This window comes from Erpetoichthys calabaricus, chromosome 10 (genome assembly GCF_900747795.2).
Source record: "Erpetoichthys calabaricus chromosome 10, fErpCal1.3, whole genome shotgun sequence".
NCBI classification, from domain to species: domain Eukaryota; kingdom Metazoa; phylum Chordata; class Cladistia; order Polypteriformes; family Polypteridae; genus Erpetoichthys; species Erpetoichthys calabaricus.
The window spans coordinates 93,114,271-93,128,660 of NC_041403.2; the positions used below are offsets into that span (position 1 = coordinate 93,114,271).

The following is a 14,390-nucleotide window of genomic DNA, read 5'->3' on the forward strand; positions in this document are numbered from 1 at the left end:
AACAAAAAAGTCATCACAAAGCAACATAGGAAAACAAGGCAAATTACATGACAATTCCAATAACATATTGAACACAGAAGAACAATAAAACACTACCTATATAAATGTGCTTAATTATCTTTATTCTTAGAAGAGTCTGCTAATATTCTGACATCAAGTAAGAAAAACGGGAAAGTAAAATAAATGAAGCTATGAGTTTACTGATCAGGCATCACGGCAGCATTCCCATGTGGACAGTGGGTACCGAATGTAAGGGGAAAGTGTTTGGGAGTAAACCGAGTCCTGTAAGTGGACCCCTTGGCTGATGCCAGCACATCAGCTTAGTTAATGCTTGTAGGGGTTACAAAATGTATCAAAGAAGTTAGTAATACTGTGGTTTAACTGTGTTTTGCAGTTAAGGGTTGTAATTAACCCAATTCATTAAGCTGCTGGATCTGGGAATTAGACAGTAACAAGCCTGACAGACAGAATGGAATCATGTGGTACAAAAGTTCCGCAAAATGCTTAAGCCTTCATTATCAGTACAGGGTTGCTTTCATTAAGTGGAAACTATTTTTTTTTTTTGCAAATACAAGAGCAAAGCCTTTTTTTATTTAACTATTTGGATATGTATCCTACTCAGAGTAAACTTTAAGAGATAACCATCAAGCTTACTACAACCCAGAATTATAAATGGAGTAAAAAGGTCAAATGAAAAGACAGTTTCCCCTTGGGGGTGAACAGAATATATCAAATCCAAGAAAAAAAATATCAAAAACCAAAATAGATGGAATGATTTTATTACCTTCTATCAGTGTACCCCAAAGCAAAAAGTAATATCCAAATTTAAAAGAAGTGAGAGTATGCCAAATGCAGATGTGAACTCCGAAGATGCACTTTTTTTAAGACAGCTGCTCGGAAATCTTCTCCAGCTTTAAAAATACACATCTATTCATTTGGGGAGCTGACCAGAGCATTTATTGGGCAAGAGGACTCTGTCATATCTGTCCTATCCAGGAATGGACTGGGTATGACCAATTACACTCTTCAAATGACTGGCATGCAGGGCCGGCGCGGCCATTAATGCGAATTAGGCATTCACCTGGGGCACAGATCATGGGGGGGGAATGACCCATCCTCACGTGTTAGCTACTGAACAGTCAGTTGGCACACTAATAAGATTGACCTAAGGCACAAAATAATCTAGCACTGGTACTGCTGGCATGCTCTCCAGGTATGATATTCATCTTTTGATGAACAGTGACCAATCTCTTATTTGAATGTGTAGGCTGAAATAACATCATGGTCTGACACTTTGGTTTCAGAGGGATCCACAAAACTAAACTGGTGTTTCGGTCAATTACCCAGGTTAGATGGGTACTCCCATGTTCTTCCACACTCTTTAGGCCTGGTCATCCTTAGAGGTGAGACCCACTCTTTTCTCATCTTCTGACACCACCTCCAACCAAATCTTCTTTGGCCTCATCCCTTTCACTTCCATCTTGGTGCACCTTGTCATTCAATCGTCCTCTTCCTTTCACTTAATTGGTTTCTCCTTAACACACCTATTGCCTCCACATCAATCTTTCTCTTAACTTAGCATTTATCTTTTCACTTTGTTACAAACTTTATTTTAAGATTACTGCATAGAAACTTAAGAAGAACAAGAAGATTGGTTTAGATTTGGAGAACATTACTTGAGTCACATATATGTAAAGGGCAAGTGACATTTGTGTCGCTTTACATGTGAGAAACAGAAAAAGCTGAGAAGATAAGAAAGTAAATGTGCTGTGGACACACGAAAGGTTATGTAGCAATTATAGTCAAGAAGCAGCACACTGAAGAAATGCCATTCATGTGTTTCCTCCATTATTTTAGTTTGAAACTCCATTTAAACCGGCATTCCTGGTGATTCTAAGCCTCTTAGTGCCAATTCAGATAATGACTGGGTGGTCAGGTGTTCAGTTTCATACTGAAGCTTGTAAATAGCTGGTTAACTCCATTACAGCAAAGTCAGAAAACAATGTGCAGACTACAAAAGCATGTAACAACTTTATGGTGACATTCCACTCGCTCAGTAAATGCTGTATAAGATTCCAAGCACTATTGTTTTACTAAGAAACTTTTTTGTTTTTCAGAAATCCTCATACTAATCACTATTTGGCTACTATCTACAGTGCAGCAATTCATTTTGCATATGCAAGTTAACCATCAGTACATTTTATTAAATTGTGATCGAATAAAAATAAATTATTTTACATACTCATGGTAAACATTTTTCAAGTGACCATTAAGAGAAAAAGAAGGGAAAATCAGTACTGTGTGTGATGTAAGAATCCCCACCACAGTTATGTGTCGCTTTAAAATGTGGCGATCCTCACTTAATTCACTTTCATATTTTATGGAGTTAAAACTGGCACGTGAGTGGCAAGGGCTGTAGTCTAGAAAACATCTCTTATAGGACGTAGCCTCTGATGCCACTTATGTACAGTATGTATCTGCAGTGCTAGAAATCTTATTTTATTTGTTATATCTTCAGTATAATTACAAATGAAATGAAGTAAATAGAGAGATTTTAATTATAAAATGTATTTACTTACTAGTGCTGGGCGGTATGACCAAAATTCTATATCATGGTATTTTTCAAAATTATACCGGTTTCACGGTATCGGACGGTATTTTTTTCCCCATACACGAGTGGATGTTAACCACATTTTCTACTGCAATTACTTTAGTAGACTGGCTAAGAATAACCTATTCCACTGTCATGAGCATTGTTCATTGTACAAAAAACACTTTAATGTGCACACAAGTATTAATACAGGTTTGCGTGGACCCATAAAGTGATAGTTTTCAAGGGGGTGGCACTAATGAAGAGAAGGAATCACATTGCATAACAGTTGCAGTCAAAATATAGAACCTTTTTATTGAACAAATTTTGCTAACAACTTAAACTATAATTTTGACAACATATTTTCAACCATCCAAAGAGGCATTTAGACTTAAAATAAAAGTAAAATATCCAGAGGTGCTTGTCAAATGTTGTATTGCACTGAACATTTCTTAGAAAATGAATAAATAGTAAATATGTTTTGTAAACCAACTACACTTTCTGTTAATGTTAACAAGCTCTGTCCACTGACACATTAGTTATATGGATTGTAATGGCATTGGTTATCTCGATCCACCGCTTGTTAACACGTATACAAGAGACATCTGACTCGTGTGTCTTCTAGCTTTTTCAGTTTTACCTGAGGATGTGGAGGGTGCCAATCTTAGTTCCATATATTCATTGTACTCCAAAGCATGTTTGCGGCTAAGGTGGTGCAACAAATTGCTCGTGTTGCCACCTCCAGCGACAACTTTAGCTCAACAGCATTTACAGTAAATAGTTTTGTCCACATCCAACCTTTTAAAGCCAAAGTATCTCCAGACAAAAGTTCTTCTGTGCCATCATGTTCAACTTTATTGTCTGCTACAGCTTCAGTTTTGGAATGTTCTCTGTCCATTTTCACCGTTCGAAACCTCCACTAACGCATGTACTCCTTTGCATGCGTGTTTAGTGGTGTAGCAGTGAAAAAGGTCCCCCTTAAACAGTTTCCCACCGCACCACTTTCCAAACATTGTTTAGGCTATTTAAACCGGTGTTGCGGTATAAGAAAAATCCATATCATAACAAAAATAAAAAATGGTTTTCGGTATAAACCGGTATACCTCCCAGGACTATTACTTACCAACACATAAAACATAATATCTTAGAAAAAGCAAAATAATGCACAAAAATGAGTAATATTTACTTCCACACACAGGTATAATATTTCATATCACTGATATTAATACAGATCATTCAGGCAATCCCAGTGTCTTAGGTGATCAAGACATAAAATGCTGGGTGTAAAAACCTCTCTGGTTTTATACTGATATGACAAAGGGGTGAATGGTTTATGGCCTGGCTGTTCAGAATCTGGAACAAGGCTGCATTATGGTAGCTACTGGAATACATCTTCTCAACAATCTTTCAGCTTAAGGACTGGGATATACTTGATGTTACTTGACGCGTATGCTTGTTGATGATGCTTCTATGCAAGTAGTATACCAACTGTACTTGCGCGTGAATTTATGTAAATCTGGTGGCAGCGCGAAATGCTGTTGTGAAGGTGCAAAAAAGATGGCAACAGCAACACAGAAGATGGTATGTGTGACCTTTAAATGTATCATGTCATTAGGATGAGGAACATACAATGCTTGTATTGCCTATGCAAGAAATGGATGAAGAAAAGCATATTTAATACTTTAATATATCACCATTTAAGTTTGATGATTTGCTTCATCGCATTGAACCATTCATCAAACATCGAAGCATGCACATTGATCCTGTTAGAGCTGCAATGCAGCTTGCTGTGACGCTGTAGTATCTTGTTAACCTCTGAATTCCCACTTTTTTTATCAGACATTTTCTGCTTTGTACGGACATGTCTATCTTGAATTTGTTTCCATTTCATCTTGCATGTCTCCATCCACTTTCAAAGACTCAGTGATTTGGTGCCAGTTGATCTGACAGGCATGTTTGTCACTATGATTTTTGCCGGTACTGCAATTTGCACACGTGACAGGTTATTATATCTGATGAAATGCTCAGAGGACACGTTAAAAGAGCACTGGGAACACGTGGCAGCCCAAATGGCAAAGAGTTGTGGATCTCTGGAACAAACTACCAGGACATGTAGTTGAAGTAGAAACCTTGATAACCTTTAAGAAGAGTCTAAATGAGATACTGGGGCAGCTTAGCTATCAGCTAAAATAATGGGCTTGATGGACTGACTGGTCTCTTTTTGTTTGTCAAATTTCTTATGTTCAACTGTTTTCTCTTCCATTGGTCAGATGTCATGGTGTCCTTTAAAACTTGTGATAAAAACATCACACAGTGATCCCGTAACTTTGAACACTTTCTAGTGTAGCAGTAAAACTTCAACACTCGCTTCCCCCAGATGTCACTGTACCATGGATTGTACCAAGCATCTCACCGTACTCTGTACCCTTGACAATACATTTGAACTTGATTTCCTCAGAGATATCAGAAATAAAGTGTCGCCAAGTCTTTTTCAGTATTTGCTCTAAATGTATTTGTGCTTGATGCAAAAGTCACTATTTCTTGTAGTGTTTTTTAAAATTATATAAAAAGTAACATTACAACAGTTTTCTTATGCAAACATGCTGTTTTTGTGCTGGTATAAAGAATCCAACTTCTTACAACTCTGCTTGGAATGCAAAGCCTTTCAGTCATCTTCAATCTGACAATTAAACATTACAGTAAAAAAGATAACCAATCAAACCAACATATCAAATTATATGGTCCAATTCTGCTCTCTCATGACATTCGACTAAACAAATCTTGCTTGTGACTCACTGTGCAAAAACCCAAACCACTCACAACTTCCCAATTATGCCGTTACTATAACTGCCAAAAACCACATCTGCCTGAGTTACAGATTTTCATTGAAATATATGGATATTGTCAAGTAAAAGGATAAAAACATATTTGGGGATCCTCACTTATGTATGGTCTGTGGCACAAATGCCTGTGTGGCCACAGGCTGAAATACTCTCAAAGTCAAATACAACAAAGAACTGACAAAAGACTTTCTATGCTCTTCATTTTGACTGTGCCAGAAAAGATGTGTTTAAAAATGGACTGCTTGATTTCACTTGTTAAAAAGGCAAGTTCACAGTAGTTCAGCTTTGCATTGCAAATATGGACCGTAAGGCCAATATTAGGTTAGGATGACAAAGCCATGATGTAACACTTTTAGGGAAAAAAAAAAAAATAGGTACCTATGCACACGTTAAGATTAAAAAAATCAAAATGCCTTGGATGGCTACCTCATCCATGTTATGCCAGGAAGAAATCTGACAATACAAAAGGTAAATAACAGATGAAGACCAGGGGCCTCATGTATAAACGGTGCGTATGCACAAAAATGTTGTGTAAGCCTGTTTCCACGCTCAAATCGCGATGTATAAAACCTAAACTTGCTGTAAAGCCACGCACATTTTCACGACAGCTAAAACCCTGGAGTACGCAAGTTCTCCGCTCAGTTTTGCAAACTGGCGGCACCCAGCGTCAAAGCAGTGCTACTGTTCCTGTGCGGTTTCCCTTTCTTTTTTAGATCCACATGCCTGACGCGGCTTTATAAATAAATGGACCTCGTGGTTCAGAAACAGTTTCATCCCAAGAACTATAAACGCACTCAATCAGTCCATCACGTGCTCCTTTTAGAACTGTTTGTACTTATTAGTACAATCACCTCACGGTAAACTTGCACTACAGTTAAAATATTGCACAACCTGAGCCACTTTATAAAGCACGTATTTACATATGATGACGATATTATTTTTAAGATGAAATGCAGCAAAATATGTTTATTATATTATACAGATAAAACTTTAACTTTATTTAAATAATCTATATTGTTAATAATTAAACATGTGAGGACACTGTCGCTTTGCTAGCAAGGAGCTGGTGCTCCGTTCACGGATTGTTCCTCCACTTGGTATTCGCTGAAATTCTTCTATTTGCCCCTGTGCTTTTGCCATTGCCTTTTCACAGAACGCTGAGCTTAAGGACTATTTATATTGATTTGCATATTCAAAGAGGCGTAATTCTGGGAGGAGACTGGGGAGTGGAGGCAGGCGCGTGCACGTGCGTTACTTTTCACGCTGACCGGGATTTATGGAGAAGAAAAACATGGAAGTTGGCGAATGCAGAGATTTATGCATCTGGAGTTTTTTGTGCATACACACATTTCTGCTTTTGTCCTTCACCATGTTTTAGTGTGAATTCTACGCATGGCGTTATGCATGAGGTCCCAGGAGATAAGTGAAGACAGCGAGATCAAATCACTAGTAAGGGTAAAAATATCAATGAGCTGAAAATTCCACAAACCAAAACAGAAGTCCGATTGGAAAAACACTAACAGTCCTGACTCCCTACACCAGATTTGTACAAATTAAACACCGCAAAGATCTTCAACACACGAATCCAAAAACTTGGACGCCAGGAGTAGCATTACATTATCTTAAGTAGTGTTGCCACAATGACATAGCGTGTCATGCTCCCGACTGTCACATGGTTGAAATGGGGTGTTGTTGCCTACAACGAAATGCCTGTAGCCATCCAAAATGCCCTTGCGATCAAAATCGGTATTGATAAGTTGTTGGAAACCACAATGAGATATTATCTTGATACCTGGGTCATGATTTTATGTTATAAAATATTACTCAATTCTATAATATGCTGCATTTATTGTTCCCTTTTCATCTGAATGAAGTTAAAACTGAAATCATATTCCTAAAATCAAAATGATATCAACCTATCTTAAGTAACAGTAAAAATCCTTGACTCCAATCACCTCAGTAAAACCTTTTTTAAATGGATTTCAAGTTTTTCCACAGTCTCCACAGTAAGACTAGGAATACTCAACACATACTTTAGTACACTGTCTAAATGTAGCTCTTATCGAGTCCTTGTAAGATTTGTCCTAATTTTGTATCAGTGTCAACCAATAATTGAGATTAGAATGTTTCATATTTAAAATATTGTTTTAGTATAAACAAACATTCATTTAAAATTCTTGATGCTTCATATAGCCGGATGGAGCATTTGGTATGAAAGTTCACATGCATCTTTCATCCTTTCAAACGCACTTTGTAACTAATGCATTTTATTGGCACTTTTATAACAAATGTAGCTCTTCTACATTCCAATGGACAGCACAATAGAAACTTTGTTCTAAACATGATTACCCCCCAAAAATTTGCTATGAGACTAGAACACACCAGTAGATAATAAATGAAAAACAGGACAGGGCAAAAACAGACAGGCACAGGTCAATACCGAAAAGACAAGAGAATAGAGTGACAAAGTCAAGGGAGAATTGAAAAAGGCAGTCCTAATGCTAAAAACCAGTTGGGATCCAAAATTCTTCTTCGCAAAGATATCAATAAAAGGGTATTCATATATTGTTAACAAAACCGCAGAAAATAATTAAAAAAGAAACACAAATCATAACAAATGTGGCACTAAAGCTCTCCACTACATGCAGACCACCATTTGGGGTTAGTCAGAGATGCCTGTGAAACAGATATCATATGCTCAAGAACATACACAATCTAGCTAAAAGTATAGACTTACCTCCCATGATCTTTTCTGTTTTCCAAACTGTCACCTCCTCTAGGCTTGACAATGCCTTCTTTTCCAGAAGCCTCTACATCTTGTAAAGTTGGAGGGCAAACTATGTGCAACGGTGTGTGGCGGCCTTCACTGCTGGCTGTGCTGCCCCTCTTACTCCCAAAGCCCCTCAGCTCTGATTCAGAACTTCGTTTCATGGCCTGCAGCTGTGCCAGAGGTACGATGTCACAGTTTTTGGGGCGGTGCCATACAGTTTGTTGTGTCACAGAGTTGTAGTAATAGAACCGGTTATTGTTCTGGTCAAACAGTTCCCACCACTGGTTTCCATCGGACGGCCGCACTTTGACGTTGGCAGGAGGTTCCCAGCCGCACTCCCCAGTCACCAGGTTGACGTACATGTGCTCCCGGGAGCGCGGCTCAAGGATCTCCACCCAATCTGAACTGAAAAGAGCAAAAGAAAAGGCATGTTAAGAAAGGAACATAATCAAATTCTTCAAATGTACAAGGTACAGTACTTCAAACTAGCAGACACCATGTCAGAACTTTCAGGAGCAACATTGTTAAAGAGGTTTTGGGAGGGCAAGTTGTGCTGATTAGTTAGAACTTGAAATTACAAAGCGTCCAAGTACGGTTTGAAGTCAGTGGTCTCCAAAACAAATGTGACATGCAACACTGCATCACTTTGAATTAGCTTATGTTAGACTCAACCATTGAATTTGCTAAATAAAAGTACCCAGAACATATTGTGGTTGCAGCAGAAATTTCCAAAAAATTAAATATAGAATTGTTTTCAAAATGAGCCAAACACATTTGAGAAATGTTATAAATGCCAAGATGTAAAAAAAAAATTACTCTTGTCATTACAGCTCCTCTTTCAAAAACTAATGAATACAGCATGTCAAAGCACATAGCACGTCTTCAAAAAAAAAAAAAAAACAAAAAACAAAAAACAGCAACAACTGTGTTGATAATATGAACCAGTAGGATGTGCGGAAAATATTCACAATTAGAATGATTAATGAGCTTCATAAGACAAAAAAAAAATTACAAAATAAAATAAACAAACAAAGAAATCACAAGTTCTTATTACAGTAAGTTCAAAGCACTGTTGCTTCTACAAGTTCCTGTGCTGGAGTTCATTTTATTATTTGCTTGTGACAGCAAAGAATGATAGTGTATGCAAGGTGTGTTTGTTTAAAGGTAGGTACCAAATTGTATTTTATTTTACATTTTGTCTTTAATAGAAATCATTATTACAAAGCAACAAACAGCACTTCAGCATAAAAGGACATGCTTTTTTAAATAAAAGAAACACAGACAGAATAGTTCAAAATAATGCATTTCACAACAATGTATCATCATGAAGCAATTATGACACAACACTTATTGTCAGCCTGATATAAACACAAACTTCCATAGGTGGGTGATCCATCAATAGTTGCCTTATATACTTACTCCTTTTTAACTCCAAAGATGCGGTCGTACAATGCCATGTTTCATTTTTACAAATATGGCAATAAAGCTGATTGATTTCAAATGAAAAAGGCAAAAACAAAGATTCCCAGGAAGACAAAATGCACCTGGCACCTTCTCATGTGTCTCAAGTGTATCTGGCCACACTGCTTAATCAAGTATTCTGTAGCTGTGCTTGACACATCTCAACAAACACTGGTATCCCAGTCCAGACAACGGTTACAAATCTAAATTTGTACCCATCTCAACGCAACTGTGTCCCTAATCTTGAAAAGCTTTCCTTATTGACTGTTGAGCACCTGCATGCTATAAAATAAAAGAAATAAAGCTAATCAAACAATAGTGCACAACCGGTGTATTTAGTTTAAGTCCTTTGCTGAAGCAGCTGTGTGCACACACCAACATCTGACAAAAGATTACAGCAGGCGATGAAAGTGAAACTTTCAAGTGATACTATAAGCCATGTGGATAATGATCATGTCTTGGTTAACGGTTTCATATCTGGTGGGACACCCCAATGTCTCTTTGGTCAAACGGAAACTCTAAATTAGCCCCATTAGAGTGAGAGTGTGCAGGAGTTGGGCCTGGCAGCCCCACTGTTTCCTGCCATGTACCCAGTGCTGCCACTGCAGGTTTGAAAATATGTTATGATGGGAATCAAAATGAAGAACAAAAAGAATATGAGATGGAAGAAAATATATGTATGATAACTGTACATTCGAAAACAATTCTTATTAAAGAACAACAGCCTTACGTTATTTTCTAGGTTATTTCGCCTTCTGCTTTCATTGGATTAATGTAAACTTAATGTGTTAAGGATTTTTTGACTTTTCGCATGCAACATAAGTTGCCCATAACATAAAACTGCTTTTCTGGAATAAATTATAGCAGGTGCAAAGTTTTTTCCTTGAGGAAGAAGGACAGAATTCATCGGTAATTTTCACATTTGTGCCACTACAGCAAGTACATTAGAACATTAGAAAGATTTCAACGAGAACAGGCCATTTAAGTCCAACAAAGCATGAACCAAAATGAATGGAAAACACTGGTGAGGTGCAGTGAAGCAGACCAGAACTTAAATTTTCAGGGCATTATAGTGGATGCATATTGGACTTTGTCTGCATCGATGCACAGTAATATTCACATCACGTTTTATTCTGAAATGCTTCTTTTACAGTGATGTCAATTCTGTGAATAAGGCATGCACAGTTTAATGTACTGTGCTCCAGCTTATACATTGATTACAGACACTAAGAAGTAATTCTGCATGCATATTACTTTTAGGAAATAATAGCATGTGCAATGAGCCACATGGTGAACAGAGTTTCCTGCTCTAGCAAGATTTACTCTAGGGCAGTGGGATGCCTTTAAGTGCAGTCTTATAGTGTTTGAACCAAGATTTTGAACAATTTACAGATAACCATACTCACACAGACATAGTACTGCTATCTTAAGCTGCTGTGCTTTAGAAAAAGGGGGAAAAAAAGATAATTGTGCTCATCGACTGTGTACAGTATTACGAACATTGGACTGATTAGGATTTCAATGCTCTGTTTATCACCAGTTTATATTCTGATCATGCCTGGAAAATTAAAGAAAAGACAGAGACGGTGACAACAAACATTTGCCTCACTTCAGTAGTAAGACTACTTTAATTTACTCTGTTCTGTTTCTAAACTGCACCATGGGACTGACTATACACCTCTAGATTCTGCTCACCTTTTACTTTACCTTTGCTAGTCTAGACAGATAGATAGAAGTTTGTGTGTCCCTGAAAGAAATTTGTTATTTTACAGAAGCTCGATAGATAGATAGATAGATAGATAGATAGATAGATAGATAGATAGATAGATAGATAGATAGATAGATAGATAGATAGATAGATAGATAGATAGATAGATAGATAGATAGATAGACAGACAGACAGATTGGCCTCTCTTGAAGTCATGTTACTAACCCAGCACATCACAGCACAGAAAAATCACACTGGCCATCTCAGATTTGTAGGATGTCACTTCTCACATCAAAGGAACACAGTCTCCTAAGGAAAAAGATCCTGCTCTGCCCTTTTTTGTATAGTTCCTCTGTGTTAGGAGACCAGTCCAGCCTGCCACTGATGTGGACCCTCAAGTACTTGTAGGAGTGGACCACCTGTACATCCACTCCATGAATAGTGACCAGACGTAGAGGTTCTTTGGTGCGGTGAAAGCTAATAACCAGTTTCTTGGTTTGCTGATCTAAAGTTGCAGGTAATTCTCTTTGCATCATGAAACAAAGTAAAAAAAATGTATACATGAACTTATCACTGATAGTCAATATGCATATCACATGACTCAGGTATGAGAAATAGAAATGGTACTGAAAATAGAATTCTTTCCTAATCAGTCCGTGTTCTGAGCCTGCTTTATCCGGTTCAGGGTGGCACAGGGTCACAGTAGACACCAGCATAAATGGTGCAGGCAGCAGGTAAGCCTAAACAGGAGAGCAATAGCCTAAGGTCACGCACACGCCTGCACTTGTCGAGAATTTTAAAACCAATTCATGCATACTAATTTATGTTGATGAGAAGAAATTATCCATCCATCCATCCATTATCCAAACCGCTATATCCTAACTACAGGGTCACGGGGGTCTGCTGGAGCCAATCCCAGCCAACACAGGGCGCAAGGCAGGAAACAAACCCCGGGCAGGGCGCCAGTCCACCGCAGGAGAAGAAATTACGAAATCTGTACTTGGTTAATGAATGGCTAATATATTGTTAAAAACAACAGATTGCTGTGTTAATGTATATGCATTTAGTTGTTGCCTGAAACAACTATGCTGAGGATGTTCAAATAGAATAAAATGGGTCAATGATCATATTGCAAAATTTGTACACTGTACTAGGATATCCAAAATTCAGAAATGATATTCAAGACTAGAATAAGACTGGGAAAGTAATAATTATATGAGATTTTAATTTCAACAAAAATCATTGGAAAGAATGTGATTTGCATTGTATGTATGTATATAGAAGAGAAAGGGACACTGCTAAAGCAAGGGATAATCATGGAAATGTATAAAATACATAACTGCTATTCCAGGAAACAATTCTCATACAGGAAAATTATACTGTATCTACATGTGCTAATGGAGGAATGTAGGTAATTGAGAGGTTACTAAATGAAAATAGAACCTACTTGGGTATGTGTCTTTTCATACTTTACAACAAATTTCACAATGGCCTGTGGATGACAGAATGTATACTTTTACTTTTTCAGTAGGCTTATTTTTGTGCAAAATTTACTTTTCATTACTAATAAATAAAACAATATGTAGTATAGATTTACTATCTTTAATTCACAAAATTAAATACATTAACAAACTATATCTCAACTGTATCTATTCTCTGCAGGTAGGATGATTCAAGACCTAATAGGACAGCATTTAACTGTCTGCATATGGACAGCCCAGACTACAAATCTACAACTCTTCACGTGATTTTCAATTTCAATACATTTTTCAAACATTTCTATGATGTTGCTTTGTGGACTGTAACGTTAATGGATATCAACCCCCCACCCCAATAGTTTCACTTAATATTTTAGTCATTTCCCTTGTGTACAAAAGCTGTTTCCATTCTATTTTCCTCCCAAGTTCTGCCAATAAGTAGATTTGATTAAATTACAGTATGTAGCATGGCTATGCAATATCGAAATTGTGTGATAAGTCTGGGTAGCTGGGAGCCTTACTGGAGCTGAGCTTTAACAAAATTCACATGCTAAAGGCATTAACTGAATTTTAATGCTAAGGGAAAGTGCGTTGATGGAATTGGCCTGTAGACCTGAATCAAAATCTCTAGAGAAAACACTAAACATCCAACGATCATTACAGGAATATACAGTAGGAACCCTGTAAGAGCCAAATATTTTGGGTTAATGTTAATCGTAAATTGACCTTACCTTTTGCTTAGTATGAACTTGAATATTAATGTAGCTTTAACATAGATGGTTCCACCTCCTATAAGTTAAAGATAATGGAATGTTTTTAATGTTAGAGTTGTGTGACAATAGGATAGCCCTTAGATTGAAGTTAGATAGAAACAGAGAGGGGCGGCACGGTGGCGCAGTGCGTAGCGCAGCTGCCTCGCAGTTAGGAGACCCAGGTTCGCTTCCGGGTCCACCCTGCGTGGAGTTTGCCTGTTCTCCCTGTGTCTGTGTGGGTTTCCTCTGGGTACTCCGGTTTCCTCCCACAGTCCAAAGACATGCAGGTTAGGTGCATTGGCGATCCTAAATTGTCCCTAGTGTGTGCTTGGTGTGTGGGTGTGTGTGTGTGTGTGTGTGCACGCCCTGCGGTGGGCTGGCGCTCTGCCCAGGGTTTGTTTCCTGCCTTGCGCCCTGTGTTGGCTGGGATTGGCTCCAGCAGACCCCCGTGACCCTGTAGTTAGGATATAGCGGGTTGGATAATGGATAGATGGATGGATAGATGGATAGCTAGAGAGAAACAAGAACTGCTAGTCAGGTAGGCATTAAGGGCTTATTGTTATGTGCCGTTATATTCACATATGTTGTGAATGAGATAGCATATAGAAACCTCAGGAAATGTAACCTAGAAGGTTAAGCCTCAAGCGGAAAACCATAGACAAGAAATTTCCCTTCTCCTTTTTTTTTTTTTGGTGTGTATTATCAGCTCTCTTATATTTTGTGTCAACTATTTGCTTTGAATTTCACTAAAATCTTAAAAAGCGAATACATTTGGACTGTGGTGTTTT

General features: G+C 37.8%; 3 protein-coding genes across 3 annotated transcripts in view; 2 read left to right on the forward strand and 1 right to left on the reverse strand.

Moving 5' to 3' along the window:
- ndrg3b (ndrg family member 3b) overlaps positions 1–14,390 on the forward strand; it is a 1,230,027-nt gene that overhangs the window by 422,491 nt on the left and 793,146 nt on the right. The gene's annotated exons all lie outside the window — the stretch shown is intronic.
- id1 (inhibitor of DNA binding 1, HLH protein) overlaps positions 1–14,390 on the forward strand; it is a 739,503-nt gene that overhangs the window by 334,497 nt on the left and 390,616 nt on the right. The gene's annotated exons all lie outside the window — the stretch shown is intronic.
- The window catches only part of arhgap46b (Rho GTPase activating protein 46b), a 175,395-nt gene that overhangs the window by 89,947 nt on the left and 71,058 nt on the right, over positions 1–14,390 (reverse strand). The window contains exon 2 of the mRNA XM_051932915.1: positions 8,171–8,608. Coding sequence (XP_051788875.1) covers positions 8,171–8,608 — 438 coding nt within the window. The remainder of the gene's footprint in view (positions 1–8,170; positions 8,609–14,390) is intronic.